The following is a 20,005-nucleotide window of genomic DNA, read 5'->3' on the forward strand; positions in this document are numbered from 1 at the left end:
AGGCCCCACCTACGTCCACCCGCAACAAGCTGCGACATGGTAAGACAATTCAATCTCCGGTACCTGTCGTCGGTTGACGTAGGTAGTCGCCAATGGAATTCACCGAAGTCAGCACCGGCGACAACCTACGTCATCCTGGCGACAACCTACGACAGCACCTCCGTCAGGAGAAGTCAAGCTCCAACAAGCCCACGGTCGCCGAAAAGTTTTGAACATTTCAAAATCCAGCAGCGACCAGAAAAACGCTACGATTCTTTGGGCGAGTGAGGAGACCACGTAGGCGACCCCCCAGCGACCATGTGGCGACAGCCAAGTCGACAATTTTTTTTTTAAATCACCTAAGTGGGACGTGCATAAGGTCAAGATCAATAACATACTTTGCATTGCTAACTACCTTGCTGCCTTCAGCAACCAACATAATCAAGGATGACTCGCACCCTGGTGATTCTCTCTTCTCCCCTCTCCCAAAGATACAAAAGCTTGAAAGCATTTCCTCTTTGCTGCTGTTCTCAGATGGTTGAATATATATCTCATAAACCCAGGACATATTCCCAATTTAGCCTTGTTGCAAACTTTGCATTTGCTTTAAGCTACACTTTCTCTGTTGCTGTCAACTTTGTATTCTGCACAGTTTCAGTTTAGTTTATTGTTACGTGTACCAAGATACCAAGCTTTTGTTGCGTTGTCCTTTTTGCTCTACTTATTGTAGTGATGAATGGTTTGTACTCATGTGTGGTATGATTTGTCTGGATAGCATACAGTTTTCCACCACAACTCAGCATGTGTGACAATGATATTCCAAATTCTTGCTATGAGGGAGTGCAGCGTAGATTTACAAGGTTAATTCTCAGGATGGCGCGACTGTCATATGCTGAGAGAATGGAGCAGCTGGGCTTGTACACTCTGGAGTTTAGAAGGATGAGAGGGTATCTCATTGAAACATATAAGATTGTTAAGGGCTTGGACACACTAGAGGCAGGAAACGCGTTCCCGATGTTGGGGGAGTCCAGAACCAGGGCCACAGTTTAAGAATAATGAGTAAGCCATTTAGAACGGAGACGAGGAACCATTTTTTCCTCACAGAGAGTGGCGAGTCGGTGGAATTCTCTGCCAGAGGGCGGTGGAGGCAGGTTCTCTGGATGCTTTCAAGAGAGCTAGATAGGGCTCTTAAAAATAGTCAGGGGATATGCGGAGAAGGCAGGAACGGGGTACTGATTGGGGACGATCAGCCATGATCACATTGAACGGCGGTGCTGGCTCGAAGGACCAAATGGCCTGCTCCTGTACCTATTGTCTATTTATAATCCAATATAACATTCCTCTGCCATTTAGGATACTGAGCTGAAGTAATCCATTTTCTCGGTAGAATTTAATTCCTTTTTGTGTCACATGCCTATCTTGGAGTCCAATCTCATGTGCTTTCAGTTAATCAAAACAGACTTTATACTCTCACTTGCATACCAATTAGAAACAGGCATATTTACACCATGAATCCTATTTGTCCAGTAACCCCATCACCGTTGCTGTCTGCTAACTTCTCCCATTTCAATCAGGGGATGAACCACAATCTTCTCCCATTAATCGACATTGCTGAATTTTTCTGGACCAGCTCACTCACTAAAAGTCTTCGTGCCAGGCCTTTCCTCAGATGTGCACAACTTCAACAAATATTTGATCAGGATTCATGCTTCCAAACCTCATTTATCCTTCCCGTGTGACTACAGACTTCCATCTGTGTGGACCTACAATATTTTGCCCGTGTCATGCTCCGGCTGTGCAACTGTGTTTCAGGATCCAATCTTCTCAAGAAGTCTTTTCACTAGTTTCTAACGCAGATCCCACACCACCTCTGCTCCCCTGATCCAACTGTGCAGTGTATTTGCCAGCTCTATCAAGGGATAAATATTGGCTATTTTCTTTTTTTTAGAGATACAGTGCAGAAACAGGCCCTTCAGCTCATTCAGCCCGCACCAACCAGTGATCCCTGCTCACACATCAAGCTTCCAACACACACACACACACACACACACAAACTAAGGACGATTTATAATTATACCAAGCCAATTAATAAAAAACCTGTATGTCTTTGGAGTGCGGGTGAAAACTGGAGAACCCGGGGAAAATCCACACAGATCAGGGAGAGAACGTACAAACTCCGACCAGACAAACATCCATAGTCGGCATCGAACGCAGGTCTCTGGCACTGCAAGGCAGCAACTCTATCGCTGCGCCACTGTGCCGTCCTGTTATACTAAGGAGAACTACACAGTCAGAGGCGTTGCCTTAAATGAGTTGTTCGACAGAGGCCAAAACTGCTCTTTCAGACAAATGCAAGTATATCTTGGTCAATATTTATTCCCAAAAGTTATTTGCTCATTATTACATACCGAGTATATTGCAGGTCTCAGCGTAGCACTTACCGTTACTTGAAGACCCAAAAGCAAAAAATAAGTAGTGCATGTTGTTGGCAGCTCTTTGGGCTGTTGAAATATTGTTTCTTGTGACAAATGAGCATTGAATAATTCCATTGTTATTCGTCACATTTATATTATCCACTTCACCCTGTAAAATAAATTAGCATGTTATAGTCAGCATGGAACGAATAATGTCTCTATGCTTTAGATGATCCACCCTTGACCATAATCGGGTTAATCTCAAGCAGATATGCCGATGTGAGTGCATTCATAATTGGGCAGGCAAGAGGAAAAGAAGTATTTTTAAAGGGGGGCAAGAGATGTTCCACTGCTTGCTAACTCTTTCCCATCCACCTCAGTTTACCCAATGCCCTTCCTCCAAAGTCTCACCAATACCCTTTCCATTTAATGCCCCCAGTTGTAATTATACTTATGGTTAGCTTACATGGTTGTAATTATGTTTTAATCCTACCAGGTTTAAACATCTACTGCCACTTCCTTTCCATGTCTGCTCAAAATGAACCGTCTGAAGAACATCACCTATCCATGTTCTCCAGAGATGCTGCCTGACCCACTGAGTTACCCCATCACCTGGTGCGCTTTTTTAGATTGGGCCAATTGCTCAGCACAAGTGACATCAATCCACTGCCTTTCCCCACCATTGCCTGTTCTGCTGGAACTACTTGATGCCCTGTTTCATCATCCGTCTGCTTCCTGGCAAGATTCGTACGTCAGACCATAACCATATAACAATTACAGCACGGAAACCAGGCCATCTCGGCCCTTCAAGTCCGTGCCGAACACTTACTTTCAAAAAGCATTTCTGGCCCTTGCAGAAACCTCCAATATTTCCCAGAATTTCTTGCTTCTCATGGCCCAAAAATAATACTGCACACGTCATGGTTTTCATTTGAAAACTCAATATTTATACTTCAAATAGCTTCTGAAGGTCACTCGGCTGTGACTCCCATTCACAAACTAGGCCATGGTCTCATGCCAAGGGTCGGTGGGTCTATAACTGTGGATTCCCTCCCATTATCACTACCCTCTGTTCCCAATTTTCAATTTTCCCGAGCGACTGTCTACAATTGCAAGGGTAGATTGGCGTACGATGACAGTTTGCTTTGACGACGGCTTGAGGGGAGAGGGATCAGAATGAGAGGCTGCTCCCTTTGGATGAAAGGGGCAGGACTCGAGTTTATGGCCTAAAAGAGAGGAAAATTAAGATTTGTGCGAGGACAACGGTTAAAAAACAGCCACACTGGCAGCTGTAGTGGGGGAAGGTTCCAATGTGCCTTCAAAAGGGTCCGAATCAAACAGCACAGAAACAGGCCATTCAGCCCAAAGTTCAATCTATTAGAATTTACACCCCATCCTGCACATGAATCCAGACTATTGTATTGCATGGTACAAGTTTAGAGAGAGCATATTCCTGGGAGAGAGATCAAACCTACAGAATTTTGACCAGTGAACAAAAGTACTCTTTCTCAACGCCACATTGTAATTTAACAGTGGTTATTTACATACGGTCCATTCATGTACAAAGTAAGAATTATTACCAGCAGTCGACTTTCAGGAAGAAATTTCCCCGTGGAATAGGCACGTTGAACTTGTATTATTCCATTGACATCCATGCCACAAATGTATACATCATCATTGCCCTAGAAACAAAATGGTGTTATAGTAATTGATAGCGTACGATGCTCTTAATATTTTGTTGTTAGTCATCCCAATTCAGGTCAAGCATATCCAATATAATCATTGGGAATTTTGAACGGGTTGAAAATAGCAATTCAACATCACACAAATAAGACATTCATGTTGAAACCCGTGCCATATACTATCGGGTTAAAGATTAAGTTAAAACAAACGTTGTTACCTTACCCGCCCACGTAAAATCATCATTTAAAAAAAAATCCAACTTTTCACTTCTTCTATTGGTAAATGCAGAAAACGGGCTATTCTGCATTTGATCTTTAGCAGATGGACACTCCGCTAGTCATACATTTAGATCCCACTAAAAATGTCCTTTCCATGTCAACATTTTTCCCCATATGGAATAGCCACTGGAAATTACCTATGCAGTAAGTTAGCTACGAAGTGTCTGGCAATGTATATTGACAGGAACCACTTCAAACAACCATAAGTAACATCAGGCTAATTTTCCCCAAAGTTACTAGTTTTTCCAATACATCTTCCAGGATTGCTTACCATTATTCGGTCATCAGAGAAACCAATGGCGATGTAACCGTTTGCCATTCCACTCATTTCAAAAAGCAATCCTTGGTTATTTAGTGGGGTGGAGGACATGAAGAAACAGTTTTGATCCGTGGCTGGATTGCATTGCGCAGGGTTAATGAAGCAAAATTTAGTACTCCCACATGCATCACTCGAGAACTGGAACCAAACAAAAGTGATTAATATCTGATAGTTACAATAGCTTTATACGTCATTTTCCACTCACTAACCCACAACTAGCTCCTTACAGTGCACTAGCATTTAGACTACAATTTTTACGTTTAAGATTCACGAGCAGTGCTGAGGACAGTTTTGCAATCTCTTGGAAGGTTTAGGGGTTCACAATGTAGAATTTCCCCCATTAACAAGCAACAATCTGTTATGCGCAAAAGGGCGAGAAGTGTTTTTTAAAAAATTGACAAGAAATCCTTCAAATATTTTCCCCAACACAAAGCACTGATAGCTTAAGAGACTATTATAAATAAAAGTTTATTTTTAATAAAAGGATTTAGATTAAATAATTTTGACTTATGCTGCTAATATGTGAAGGTGCATTTGGAAAAGGCACATGAATGGACATGAAAGAATCGATATCAGCATGGAACAAATACTTCTTTAGCCACTTGGTTGTGTATTTTAGACATTTCAACAATGTACACCGAGAAGGTCAACCTACAGAGGAGCAAAATGACCACGACTTACTGCATCCACATTTGATCCGGCAGCAGGCATTGAGCTGCTTCCCCGACTCCGAGAGGAAGTGGATGAGGCAGTGGTAATCAAAGATCCTACAAGATCTTTGGTGGTAATCTGCGGAACCACAGTGGCGCCAGATCTTTCGATGATCTGGGATGTCACTCCTGTCCAGAATGTTGAGAACGATTGCACAAAAGTAGCTCTGTACATGGACAATTAAAAATGGTTAAGTTGATACAACTACATTTAAATAGGCTAAAAGGAATACCCACCACTAGAGTAAATAATCTATCGATGCAGTCAAGATTTCTGCTCTTATGGGGGGGGGGGGGGGGGTAGATAACAATGAACAATGCCTGGGCTCACATGGGGCCAACATTGTCAAAGGATGCAGTCGGCAGTCTGATGCATGACCATCAACAGATCAGCTCTTGAAGACAGATCACTGGCGCTGTAAGGCAGCAGCTCTACCGCTGTGCCACTGTGTCATGGACCACCGAGATCTGTTTTCGTTGACTAAAGAGACACCCTTCATGTAGAGATGGTTAGTACAAGGATGGTCATGGTATGCATCTAAACCATGCTGGGGGAAAAAATCTGAACCAGGGGCGGCACAGTGGCTCAGTGGCAGAGCTGCTGCCTATAGCGCCAGAGACCCCGATTTGATCGATTGTACGTACTCCCTGTGGGTTTTCCAATTTCCTCCCCCATTTCAAAGATGTGGAGGTATGTAGATTAATTGGCTTCTGTAAATTGCCCTGATGTGTAGGATGCAAAACTGGGATAACCTAGAACTAGTGTATGGGTGATCATTGGTTAATGCGGACTCGGTGGGCCCTTACTGGTTTCCACCATTTATCTCTCAACTAAACAATAAACCTCCACAAAACTCAAATCCTCAGTTGGTCTGTAACTAGGAAAAATGCAGAAATGGGAAGAACAGTGGATCAGTGTTGCAAGCTGGGAAACAGAATACAATTCTCCAAGTTTGTTTTGGGAAAAGAGATTTAGGAGGAAACAAAAGAAAATAGATAATAAAATAAAACTACCTGAATTCAATGTTGCCCACATCTGGTGCAATCCAGTTGACGATAATCTCTGATTTGTCACTGTTTGACGTGTGACTTACGGCAGAGTTCTTTGGAAAAAAGGTTTTTGCAGGAATTATTAATGCCAATAAAAGATTAGAGATGAACTAAGATTTTCAGTTTTGTCATTTATGTCTTTTAGATGATGAAATGACATTTGATGATTACAGAAATCAAGATGTGAAGTTTTTGATGTGTATTGAAAGTCAAAAATCAATTTCTCACATTTTTTGTCAAATTGAAAACATCGGTATGGGATCTTTAAGGCTGAATTCTAGATCAAGATTACAAGGTAATACAAGTGCGTAATTTTTCTCCAAAATATAAACCGGCCTTTAGCAACTGGATTCAAACCTACGACTGTGATACAGCAAAAGCGATTTCTGTCATTGGGGAAAAGTGTCTTACCACATACGGCTTTTAATTTTGTACAACTAACAGGTCTCCCCCTCCTCCACTATTCTAACTACAATGCCCTGTTCATTGAAAAATCCACATGTAAAATATTAATTTAAGACCTTGTTCACATCCTGACTCCATGCATAGTACAATCGTCCCACAGTCGAATTATCTCAAACTATGTTCATGATAACGGCCAAGGAGCTTAAAAAGTGGAGGGCAATTGGAAAATGGAAGGCACTGAATGGGTGGTGGAGTGAGGTACTCGAATAACATTTAAGTACTTGGACAAATGCTTGAATTACTAAGGCCATAATAGGCTACAAACCAAGTGCCGGTAAATGGGACTTTTATACCTAGATTTTAATGGACTTGGTGAGCCAAAGGGCTCCGTTGTTTGCTTTGTAACAAAATAATGAAAAGAGGCAAGGACAGGTATTAAAACCTATGGGTAAGAGTCACCCATTTTTTTTTCCTTACAGCCCATTTTCTCCACCACCCAGAGGTCAGTGCCAAATGGAAAATTAGTATTAATTGAAAGCATTGCTAAAAGCCCTGTCTACATTTCATGCTGTGACACTACCAGGGGAAAAGTGGGGTCAGTAAACACTGCAAATAAGAGCCGGCACAATGACAAACAAAAGTATTAGATTCAAATTCAACAATCTTCAGTTAATTATTTCAATAGTTGAATAAGACAACGCACGACTTGAATATCTTCCATTACAGTAACTGGAAGCAAAGAGTTTTTATGCTTTAGCGAGGCAATGTGCCTCCTGTACACAGAATTGTAACAAAAGATACAAATCACACTTATTTACTAATGGTAAAAGTTTCAGAATATCATCAGGTGTAATGACTTACTGGGTAGGGAGTCCCATCAACATTACAGGTCAGGAGTTGAACGAGAGGATTTGTTGCCCTGAAAGTGCCACGTGGTATTGTGGAAGACGGAGTACGAGCTTCCAGCAAAACTCCTTCAAAGGATCCACCCGAAATGCCATCCAGTGTCACTTAAGCAAATAGGCAGAATTCAGCATTAATTATTTGCAGTTATATGCTCCAATTATTTCAGATGGGTACTAGATTTCAATAAGAAAGGCCACAAAGCCATAAACCTCTATGGACTAGATTATAAAATTAGAGGGCACAGGCCTAAAGTGAGGAGAGAGAGAGGGAGATTCAGGAGGGAATTCAGGAGCAAGATTTTTTCCATTCAGACGAGAGTCCACATCTGCAATTAACCACCCGAGGAAGTTGTAGAAGCGGTACAAATACCACTTTTAAAAGACATTTGAATAGATATGGGGACAGGAAGAGTTAAGTGGGACATTCGCCAAATGCTGGGACAGGAAGAGTTAAGTGGGACATGCGCCAAGTGCAGGCAAATAGAAGAAACCCAGAAAAGCAATTTGATTGTCATGGAGAATCTCTCTCTCTCTCTTTCTCCCCCCCCCCCCCCCCCCCCCCCCCCCCCCTCCCCTCTTTGAGATTGAATTGTTCCACAGCTCATCCCTGATCAGTTTTGTGCCAACCATACACATTGGGTAAAAAAAGACTACTTTACTTCAACTCGCGTTAATACAGAACATAAACAGTGCTGGTGGCACTGAGATCAAACTGTGTAAGTAGAGAGGGAAATAATTAATGTTTCAGCAAAATAATTGTTCAGCTCTAAGAAAGCAAACAAGTTATAACATGTAGAGAAAGGAAAGTGACCAAAGGACTGTGATAAGCTGGAGAGGGCATGGTTTTTCATTTTAGAATCTGGCATCTGCAGTTAGCTTTTTGAAAATGGGATCGATAATGCAAGGAATTGCTAAATTACAAGTTTCACTGAACAAACATTTAGTTTAGGTTTACTGTTGTCACGTATACCAAGGTACAGTGAAAGCTTTTGTGCGTGCGCTACCCAATCAAGTCAGATAATACAACACTTAAATGCAATCAAGCCGTGCACAAGCACAAAAGGTAGAATGAAGAGAAAGATACAGTTCTCAGCATTGTGGTATAACAGTTCCAGAGAAAAGTCCAATGACCACATGAAGTAGATTGGAGATTCGGGACAGTACCCTAGTTTATAGAAGGAACATTCAGAAGTCTTATAACAGAGGGGAAGAAGCCTTTCCCAAGTCAGGCAGTATCCACTTTCAAGCTTCCATATCTTTTGCCTGGCGGGAGCAGAGAGGAGGAGGAACAACCAAGTTGGAAAAGGTCCTTAACTATGTTGTTGCGTTCCTGAGGCAACATGAAGTGCAGATGGAGGCAATGGTGGGGAGACTGGTATGCGATGATGGACTGAACAACATAATCAACTCTCTGCAATTTCTTGCGTTTTTGGGCAGAGCTGTTCTCAAAAAAACATGCAATCCAACAGTATGCTTTCTACAATGTATCTGTAGAATTTAGCAAGAGTCATCAGAGGCATGCTGAGTTTCCTCAGTCTCCTGAGGAAGTACAGTCATTGATCTCGATGAACAAACCAGGCAACATTCACTAACAGCTAGGATAGACAAAAAGCTGGTCCAAGCAGCATCTCTGGAGAAAAGGAATGTTTGAGGGGCAGAGGGGTAATGAGACAAAAAAAAAAACAGCAAATTATTTGTGCTTCTGATGAAACAAAAAAAATGTTGATTTATAACAAAAACTGATCAAATTTACAATTAAATGTTACGTATTGCACAAGTTTCAGCAGCAGCTTGAGAACTTCACTAAAAGCGTACCTTGGATTATATCCCCTGGATTAAAGGTGGAGGTATTTGCAGTGATTCTATATGGAGCATCAGATGTTTGTGGATTGGACCCATGGTTAGGAAGCATAGATTCACACACCACGCCAACTACCCCATCCTGATATCCCAAAACATCCACCAGGAAGGTGGCTGTAAAGAAAGCCACCAGAAAACAAGTCTGGCCCTTCATCTGTTAAACAAAAAAAAAAAAGTTAGACTGTTCCCAAATGCCAAACATACATGCCCAGACACAAGTCATTTTCTGAATCCTGAGGTCTAAAATTCTGGCTAACTAAATGGTATTATGTTTACTAATTTGTCACAGGAGAAATCTAGGCCAGAGCACTGGGGGAACATCTTGTTGACCACAATGAGATAGAGAAGGAACCAAATGGAGAGTAACAAGGGAGAAGAGGAACGAGATGTGCAAGATGTGTAGAATAAAAGCAACATCAGTCCAAATGAATTGAATGAATTGCATAGAGTTTAGAAGGTCACCAGGTAAAGGTGAAGGACAAGAAATAAGCCAAGTACAAGATGAGCATGACATTTCAGACATTCATTGCATCAATCATGAGATAAATGTCACGAGTCCTACCACGGCAGGATCGGAGGTTGAACAGTCAAGTCAACTTTGTCATTTGTACAGGAATAATGAGATGTCGGTACAATGAACCTTGCCTGTAACAGCATCTATGGCCCAGACTTAGACAATGCACACAGCATAAATTTTACAAGGCAGTAACTGACACTCTCTACCCTAGCCAGCACTTTGTAATCCTCTTCACTGATGCCAGGCTCATAAGTCCATCTGTAGGCAGGAAGAACAGACAAATGGTCATACTTTCCAAAGTGTAGGCAAGGAATGGAGCAGTAGGAGTCTCTGATGGTAGTAGATCAGCGGTTGAGCTTGTTGGGTGCTCAGTGGTTGAGATGAGATGTTGATAGTAGCGAGACAGAGACATCAGCTAGCCTGGTTGACCCCTCCCCCCCCCCTCCCCGCTGATGATAGGAAGGTATCAGGGTTCACTGTTGCATGCTTGTGGATCATGACGCTCAAATCCTCCGGTGCTAACCTGACGTCTGCCCGTGGTAAGATGCAAACTGTGGTAAATCTGACGGCAGAGAATTTTATCAGTAGATAGAATGGTCAGTCACCACAGATGCTCCAAGTCAGGCGAGCAGAAATGCCTCAAGAAACCCACTTTGGGCGTATCATGAAGCAGACCTTTTCTTGATGTCACTGTCAAGTCCACGCGGAGGATCGAGAAACCTTTGGGCTGGAGAGTTGGGGTGAGCCACCAAATATCAATAATACAACATTACTTCTTGAAAATAATACGTCTGAAATAATTCAGTCAACCCAGAATGTAAGCATGCAGGTACAGCAGGCAGTGAAGAAAGCAAATGACATGTTGGCCTTCTTAGTGAGAGGATTTGAGTCTAGCAGAAAGGAGGTCCTACTGCAGTTGCACAGGGCCCTGGTGAGAGCACACCTGGAGTATTGTGTGCAGTTTTGGTCTCCTAATTTGAGGAAGGACATTCTTGCTATTGAGAGAGTGTAGTGTAAGTTCACCAGGTTAATTCCCAGGATGGCAGGATTGACACATGATGAAAGAATGGATCGACTGGGCTTATAGTCACTGGAATTTAGAAGGATGAGAAGGGATCTTTATAGAATCATATAAAATTCTTAAGGGATTGGTCAGGCTCGATGCTGGAAAAATGTTCCCGATGTTGGAGGAGTCCAGAAGCAGTTTAAAAATAAGGGGTAAGCCATTTAAGACTGAGACGAGGAAAAACATTTTCACCCAGTTGTGAATCTGTGGAATTCTCTGCCACAGAAGGCAGTGGAGGCCAATTCACTGAATGTTTTCAAGAGAGTTAGATTTAGCTTTTAGGACTAACGGAATCAAGGGATATGTGGAGAAAGCATGAATGGGGTACAGATTTTGTATGATCAGCCACGATCATATTGAGGGTCAAATGGCCTACTCCTGCACCCATTTTCAATGTTTCTATGCTAGGGGATAGAAAGATAAACAAGTGAACAAACAATGCCTTCAAAAATAATTTTACAAAAGTGCTTTGTGACACTTCAACATGAGAAGCTGCGGGTGGATTTACTTTTACGTAGCAAACAGGTATTGTTGGAGCAGATTAACTCCTCAGCAACTGTTCAAAGACCTGGCACAAATGGAAACAAAGAAGGGGCATGAGTGGTTGCAATTTCATCCGTCACATCCAGGCACAACAGAACCACGCTGTTCGCTTCTGGTCTGTTATCAATGCAACCAGCTTTTCAATAACCTCCAGTCATTGTATCCAATGCAACAACCAGGGGAGGTAGTTCAGGAAGGAACTGCTGATGCTGGTTTAAACCGGAGATACCCACAAAATGCGGGACAGGCAACATCTCTGGAGATAAGGAATGGGTGATGTTTCGGGTCAACACCCTTCTTCAGACTGCTAGTCTGAAGTCACCCATTCCTGCCAGTCTGAAGTCACACACAGCAATATCCACAGGTTTTGCGAAACCACCGCTTCCTTCAGAAAGCACCAGACAAGGAACTGACACTACACAGAGGCTGACGACAGTGCATTACGCAATGTTTTTACTGATGAGGCAAACACAAGTGACACAGCAACTAAAAGCAACACAATTTTGGTTGAGTCATTATTGAAACATAGAAAATAGGTGCAGGAGTAGGCCATTCGGCCCTTCGAGCCTGCACCTCCATTCAATATGATCATGGCAGATCATCCAACTCAGTATCCTGTACCTGCCTTCTCTCCATAACCCCCTGATCCCTTTAGCCACAAGGGCCACATCTAACTCCCTCTTAAATATAGCCAATGAACTGGCTTCCGTGGCAGAGAATTCCAGAGATTCACCACTCTCTGTGTGAAAAATGTTTTTCTCATCTCGGTCCTAAAAGATTTACCCCTTATCCTTAAACTGTGACCCCTTGTTCTGGACTTCCCCAACATCTGGAACAATCTTCCTGCATCTAGCCTGTCCAACCCCTTAAGAATTTTGTACGTTTCTATAAGATCCCTCCTCAATCTTCTAAATTCTAGCGAGTACAAGCCGAGTCTATCCAGTCTTTCTTCATATGAAAGATGCAGATGGGGAGCCGGGGCTGGCGAGTGTTTGCCGGGCTGGCGAGTGTTTGCCGGGCTGGCGAGTTGCTCGCTGCAGCTCCGGCCATGGAGGCGTCAGACACGTTGCGCTGCTGCCGTGAGAGTCTGTGTGCCGAATTCGCCCAGGTGACCGGCATGGATCAGGCTGCAGCTCGGTGCATCCTGAAGGACAACCAGTGGCTGCTGGAAGTAGGTACCAAGCACTGGGTAGAAACGGTGGAAGATAGTAGCCTTCAAATGGGGGTGGTTGGAGAAAGCATCCTGCTTGCCTGCTAGATTTTCACTTACTGTAACGGCAGGAAAAATGTTCCTGATGTTGGGGGAGTTCAGAACCAGGTGTCACAGTTTAAGAATAAAGGGTAGGCCAGTTATGGCTGAGAGGACAAACTTTCTTCACGCCGAGAGTTGTGAATCTGTGGAAATCTCTGCCACAGAAGGCAGTGGAGGCCGATTCACTGGATGTTTTCAAGAGAGAGATACATTTAGCTCCAGGGGCTAGCAAAATCAAGGGATATGGGGATAAAACAGGAAAGAGGTACTGATGAACAGCCATGATCATATTCAATGGCAGTGCTGGCTCGAAGGGCCGAATGGCCTATCCTTGCACCTATTTTCTATGTTTCTATGCTTGAGTATATGGCAATAAAACTCAACCACTTGATTTTGAAGCAGTCATGCATGGTGGAGGTATAATGTAGTCATAGAGTGATACAGCATGAGCACAGGCCCTTCGGTGCAACTTGCCACACACGCCCAGCTACACTACCTGCTTTTGGTCCATATCCCTCCAAACCTGTAGTATCCATGTATCAGTCTAACTCTTTCTTAAATGTTGGGATAGTCCCTGCCTCAACTACCTCCTCCGGCAGCTTGTTCCATACACCCACCACCCTTTGTGTGGAAAAAGTTATCCCTTAAAAAGTTACCTCTTAAAAATACTTTAAACAAAAAACATTGAAATCATACTTCTACAATGCACTAAAACATGATTTTAATACATCAAATTTCAAAAAGCAACCCCCTCCCACACCCTCCCCCCACTCGGTCGCTCCATTGCCTCGCCGGGTACCCCCAAGGCCAGTGATCCGTGACCACTGAGCCCCCCACTTTCAGACGGAGAGCAAAGCCAGATGTGAGCTGGGAACTGAGGCCAGTTGTCTGTGATGTTTGGATCCCAATGCTCAGCGCTTCGTGTTTCGGAGTTGGCTAATGTTATTGATTTGTAATTAGCCTGATTTGTAATTAGTTGACAAAACATTAATTTATTAATCCAGAATATCCAGGGGGGGGGGATGGGATAAGTGTAATATTAAAATGACATGCAAGGTATCAGGCTGTCTGTCACAACATACAGCCCCGATAACCCATTATTTCCTTCAGTTAAATATTGGGAAGGTAGCACTATTGTCATTTGCCCCCCCCCCCCCCCCCCAATTCCTTTGACAGGTTGAATAGAAATGTCCCCTATCTCGTTGTTTTATTAATTGAACATGTAGATGAACATCCGCAAGGAGTGTAATCAGATGGAAACTGATTCAGATGCGATGTGTAAAAGCTTATTCAAAGAAGGGGCATATTTTAAAGGAGTGACAGAGATACTTGGGGAATGTGTGAGGAGGTTGTTATTTGTCTTTAGTTTTAGCTTGAACCAGGGCATCTGAAGATTCAAAGTTTAATATAGTAATTGTGCTGATACTGACTCCAACCAGCCACGTAATGAATATCATCCATTCCGGAGGTTTTATTTTTCTGATGTCATTTAAACTTCACGGATTTCAATCACTTCAACGTAAAAGTAATTGGGAATGGGGAGCATTGGAACAAAAACTTGCCCTCGGTACATATTAACTGTAATATAATAATGTATGCATGTTGGTAGGTGCAGTCAAAATAAAGATCCTTTTATCATTGTTGTGTTATGAATACCACAGAAGATATTATGTACACTATTATGATCACATTTAATAGAATAATATTGCTTAAATATATAGTTATTGGACACATTCGGAAAAGTCCCAGCTGAGAGGAAGACAACAAAATATTGAAAATATTGTGGGTGAAAATGACTTCAGGACAGTTTGTTTGGAAAATGAAGGAAATGGTAACAGAATACTTATACAGCTATGTGAGTATAATTTTATGGATGATAAATTGTGTTCAACCAATTGATGACTTCTTTGACAAAGTAACTAGCATGTTAGATAACAAGGAAGACAAATTATGTAGCAAATTTTGGTATACAAAATTTGGTCTGTGAAGTGTCCTATAAAAGATTACCACATTAGATAAGCACCTGTGGACTTGAACATAATAGATTAAGTCCAGGGGGTCGGATAAGAGGCTTTATGTGTGGGCCAGATATATTGTTAGTGCAGAGGGGCTAGGAGCAAGGCCAAGTGTGCATCCAGAGTCAAGGTCTGGAATAGTACTAGGTGTGCAGTCAAAGCTAGGACAATGGGAGTGTTCAGCACTGGGAACCTAAGCAGGTAAACAGCTATGATCAGGGTAGAATAGGGGGGCAGGTGTAAGGCTGGACTCAGGGTCAGGAATGAGAGAAGGTATGCAACTGGAGTTAGGGTCAGGGGTAGTACCAGGTGTGGAGTGAGACCCAGGTTGGTCAACATGGACCAAGTGTTTGATTATAATCTGATTTCCATACATGAATATACTAAGATCATTCATGTGCTGCACCTGTTGATCAGAGCCTGGCTCTACTGTGGAATGTAATTTAGCCTAACCTTATTCATAGCTAATCCAATTTAAAGCATAAATATAGCATTCAAGTGCAATTTAAAATACTCGCTACAGTATGCACCAGATTGCACAATTTCAAGCTGAAAAATGCAAAAGCTCCGTACCATTAGGAGGGGGGCACTCCCCTCCCACACCCTCCCCAACCCCCTCGGTAGCTACACTTCCTCGGGTTTGGTCTCTCGCAATTCCTCACTCCCAACTCTCACCCAATGTTGTGAGCCCTGCTATTATTTTCATTGATCTCTACCACATCTTCAGTTGAACAGCAAACGTATTGTGTGCTTCCACTGGATAAAGAATGTTAGTCACAAGATTAAGAAAGGAGCACAAACAGTAAAAGCTGCTTGGTACTCAGGACCAAGAAATACCAGTATAACCAGATTTAAGAGTTAGCAGAGAATATAGTGAACTAAATGATGACTTTCTCTACTACAAACAGCTACTGTGCACAGAATTAATGACATACTAGATTTCAATATAATTAGTGTATCGTGACTAAGATACAGCTACCAAAAATGATGTACATCTCTCACCCACACCTAGCGCTACAATGATTATCAGCAACACTAAAGCTAGTTTAGTTGGTATTGCCATCTGCCAAGTGCCTACAGAAAGTCAGAATTAAAAAAATTGTCAAAGTAATCCAGAGATTTAAAAACTGATATCACTTGGCACAAATGATTTCCAAATGAGGCTTTTGTTTTATAATCAAGCTAAAAAAAGTAACAAATGCTATATAAAGACTCTGTCTTACTCGGACGCAAATTGTGTCGCCAATTCCAGGCAGTTCCGATCAGAACTGAGGTTTAGCTGTTGCAATGGAGGCAAGCCCCAAGTTGTCATGGACCCATTATGAAATGTGTGGTGCAAGACATCTTCCAGATGCACAAGTAACAAGCTGCCTGCTCTGCCCCAGATGTCACATCATAAATGATAAGAGCAGAATTAGACCATTCCGCCCATCAAGTCTACTCCGCCATTCATAGAAACATAGAAAATAGGTGCAGGAGTAGGCCATTCGGCCCTTCGAGCCTGCACCGCCATTCAATATGATCATGGCTGATCATCCAACTCAGTATCCTGTACCTGCCTTCTCTCCATACCCCCTGATCCCTTTAGCCACAAGGGCCACATCTAACTCCCTCTTAAATATAGCCAATGAACTGGCCTCAACTACCTTCTGTGGCAGAGAATTCCACAGATTCACCACTCTCTGTGTAAAAAATGATTTTCTCATCTCGGTCCTAAAAGATTTCCCCCTATCCTTAAACTGTTCAATCGTGGCTGATCTATCTCTTCCTCCTAACCTCATTCCTGCCTTCTTCCCATAACCCTTGATCTACTAATCAAGAATTTATCTATTTCTGCCTTAAAAATATCCAATGACTTGGCCTCCACAGCCTTCAGTGATAAAGAATTCCACAGATTCACCACCCTCTGACTAAAGAAATTCCTCCTGATCTTCCTAAAGGAACGTCCTTTAATTTTGAGAACATGACCTCTGGTCCTAGGCTCTCCCACTAGTGGAAACATCCTCTCCACATCCACTCTATCCAAGCCTTTCACTATTTGGTAAGTTTCAAAGAGGTCCCCCTCATCCTTCTAAACTCCAACGATTAAAGGCCCAGTGATGTCAAACGCTCATCGTATGTTAACCTACACATTCCTGGGTTCATTCTTGCAAACCTCCTCTGGACCCCCTTTAGTGCCAGCACATCCTTCCTCAGATATGGTGCTCAAAATTGCTCACAATACACCAAATGCAGCCTGAACAGCACCTTATTGCACCTCAGCATTACATCCCTGTTTTTGTATTCTAGCCCTCTTGAAATTAATGATAGCATTGCATTTGCCTTCCTTACTACCAATTTGACTTCTCAAAAAGTTAATTTGCAATCCACATCAGGCTAATGCATGGGAGCAAACATCTAATAATTATGCTAGGTCAGACCTGAAGGATCAGAGACCCACTGACTTCAATGGGGATACAAGGAACTGCAGATACTGGTTAACAAAAAAGACGAATTGCTGGAGTAAGAACGGGTCTGTCACCATCTCTAGAGCATACGGCTAGGAGACAAAACATCACCTATCCATGTTCTTCGGAGATGCTGCCTGACCCCCTGATCCAGCACTTTGTGTCATTCAATGGGGATTGTATGGTTCAGTTTAGTTTATTGCAAGGTTACCGAGGTAGTGAAAAGCTTTTGTTGCGCGCTAACCATTTAGCTGAAAGACAATACATGATTACAATCAAACCACTCCCAGTGTATAGATACGTAAAGGAATAACGTTTAGCATTCTTATAGCAATACAAATAACGTATGGCAAAGGAAACGGCAGTAACTTCTACTTATTTGAAGCTAATTAAAAAGATTAGCAATCAATTTAGTGTTATTTTTATTTATTTTTTTTTTTTAAACAAGAAGTTTCAATGTTAGAAATTACAACTTCACATCTGTCAAAGCCCCACTACCAGTTTTGCCAGCTGTCAAATAAGTTTAGGCTACATGTCTCCATTAAAATCCCAGTCACATTACTGCTCGCTGCGATGTCAGGAGCCAGTGAGACTGTACCTTGTGCATGGGATTGGAAATGGCAATTCTGGCTGGGGGAAACTGTCAGCACAAATTTGTGTTACTGCTTATTATCATGCGAGATCAAAAGGGCAAATGGTGCGGCTATTAAATAGGAGTTTTCAAAATTCACAAGAATGCACATAATGGGAGAACTCCCACACAGCATCTTTGATCCGAGTCTCTTACATCATTTAAAAAAAAATTAAACTGCACTTTAAATGTCATTTTAAACTTTCAAGAAATCATGTGGCCTTATCAGTCATTGTTTAAAATTTGAATTGCAAACGATTGGCAGGATTATTCCACTCAAATGATACAATGAATTATGATTTCAATGTTTTACAAAGCTTCCATCCAAAATCATAAAACAGTAATATTGGCTTATGATTTGATTTTAGTTGTTGCTCCCAAGATATATTTCAAAGGTTGCCTGAAAATAGTTGCTATAAAATTATTTGTTACAAAATTAATTTAAAGGATGCCTTGTGGTGTCACCTAGTGGCTAGGCCACTTACTGAGCGAACCCACGGCACTTGGGCTGTCAAGGTAAGGCGACTGTTTGGTGGGAAGGAGTCGTCACATGGTTAGTGGGTATGCCCTGGCATATATAGAGAGCCCTGGAAAACCCCTCCATAGTCGCGCGTGTGCTGTTCTCTGTATTACCTCAATAAAGATCACTTTGATTCACAACGCATGGCTCGCTATAATGGTGACCCTGTGGCGGTCCCTGTGGGGTAGGCCACTCCTTGGATCATCCCCCTCGCCGATTGAGGGACAGGGGCGTTGGTCTGCCACGGGGTTTCCTGACGACTCCCCAGGGGTGGAGATCAGGGTGTCGTGTGTGTGTTCTCGTACTGCTACCATTAAAAAGCTTCTTTAGAATCCGCCTGGTGTCCGGTCTTTTCCTGACCTCGACCAGGCCACTACAACCCCGACGATCCAAAACGGTTATTTTGGATTTGCACAATGGAAGCAGCCAATGCTCAACCCCTGCAACACGGCTTTTGCCGTCAATCCGACCCAGCAGAATGCCGTCTCGCTTAAGCTGCCCATGTTCTGGACATCGCAGCCCCAAGTGTGGTTCCAGCAGGCAGAGGCCCAGTTCCATATTTGGCGCATCACGGCAGATGACACCAAGTACTATTACGTGGTCAGCGTGCTGGATCAGGAGCCAGACGGTCGCCTGGTTCATTACCTGCAGACAAACACGAAGGCCTCAAAATTGTCAATGCACTTCTTGATCACACCACAATCCCAGCTTGGAAAAAAAAATTTGCTATTTACCTTAGAAAATGTTAAACCCTTCCAAGTGAGTGCTTGGGCTTGAGGTGCTAGTAAACAGGAGTGTGTGGTATAAGGAAGCCAAAGACAGAAGAGTTTGGCCGGTATATGGGGTTGGGGGGGGGGGGGGGGGGGGGGGAAGAGAGAGGAGGAGGAAGGGTACTCTGAGCAACCTTGTCCCGGGTGTTGGAGAGCCGGGGAGGAGGGACGGATGGAAGCAGAAGCAGCTAGGGAGCCAGAGCTGACGAGTGTATGCAGGGCTGGCGAGTGTATGCGGGGCTGGCGAGCCGTTTCCTGCAGCTCCGGCCATGGTGCAGCCAGTGCAAGAGTCACGGGCCGTCGGATGTGGCCGGGCCTCAGGTAGAAGGCGAGGAGGAAGCGTTGAGCTGCTGCTGTGAGAGCTTCCGTGCCGAAATTGCCTTGGTGACCGGCATGGACCAGGCTGCGGCTCAGTGCATCCTGGAGGACAACCAGTGGCTGCTGGAAGAAGGTACCAAGCACTGGGTAGAAGCCGTGGAAGATAGTGGCCTTCAAATGGGGGTGGTTGGAGAAAGCATCCTGCTTGCCTGATAGATTTTCATTCTTACTGTAACTGCAGGAAAAATGTTCCTGATGTTGAGGGAGTCCAGAAACAGGGCTCACAGTTTAAGAATAAGGGATAGGCCATTTAGGACTGAGAT

The 20,005-nt window shown here is 43.1% G+C and overlaps 1 protein-coding gene across 4 annotated transcripts in view; it reads right to left on the minus strand.

Annotated features, from left to right (window-relative positions):
* LOC116977951 (putative ferric-chelate reductase 1) overlaps nucleotides 1-20,005 on the minus strand; it is a 35,043-nt gene that overhangs the window by 12,032 nt on the left and 3,006 nt on the right. For 2 of the 4 annotated variants that reach the window (XM_033028863.1, XM_033028864.1), the window contains exons 2-9: nucleotides 9,559-9,757; nucleotides 7,700-7,848; nucleotides 6,398-6,486; nucleotides 5,464-5,550; nucleotides 5,355-5,433; nucleotides 4,626-4,811; nucleotides 3,974-4,075; nucleotides 2,421-2,562 (exon numbers count right to left, since the gene is read on the minus strand). In XM_033028863.1, the coding sequence (XP_032884754.1) occupies nucleotides 2,421-2,562; nucleotides 3,974-4,075; nucleotides 4,626-4,811; nucleotides 5,355-5,433; nucleotides 5,464-5,550; nucleotides 6,398-6,486; nucleotides 7,700-7,848; nucleotides 9,559-9,757 (1,033 nt within the window). The other 2 variants (XM_033028867.1, XM_033028866.1) reach the window with 2 other exon arrangements.

Source organism: Amblyraja radiata, chromosome 10 (assembly GCF_010909765.2).
Source record: "Amblyraja radiata isolate CabotCenter1 chromosome 10, sAmbRad1.1.pri, whole genome shotgun sequence".
In the NCBI taxonomy this organism is placed as follows: Eukaryota; Metazoa; Chordata; class Chondrichthyes; order Rajiformes; family Rajidae; genus Amblyraja; species Amblyraja radiata.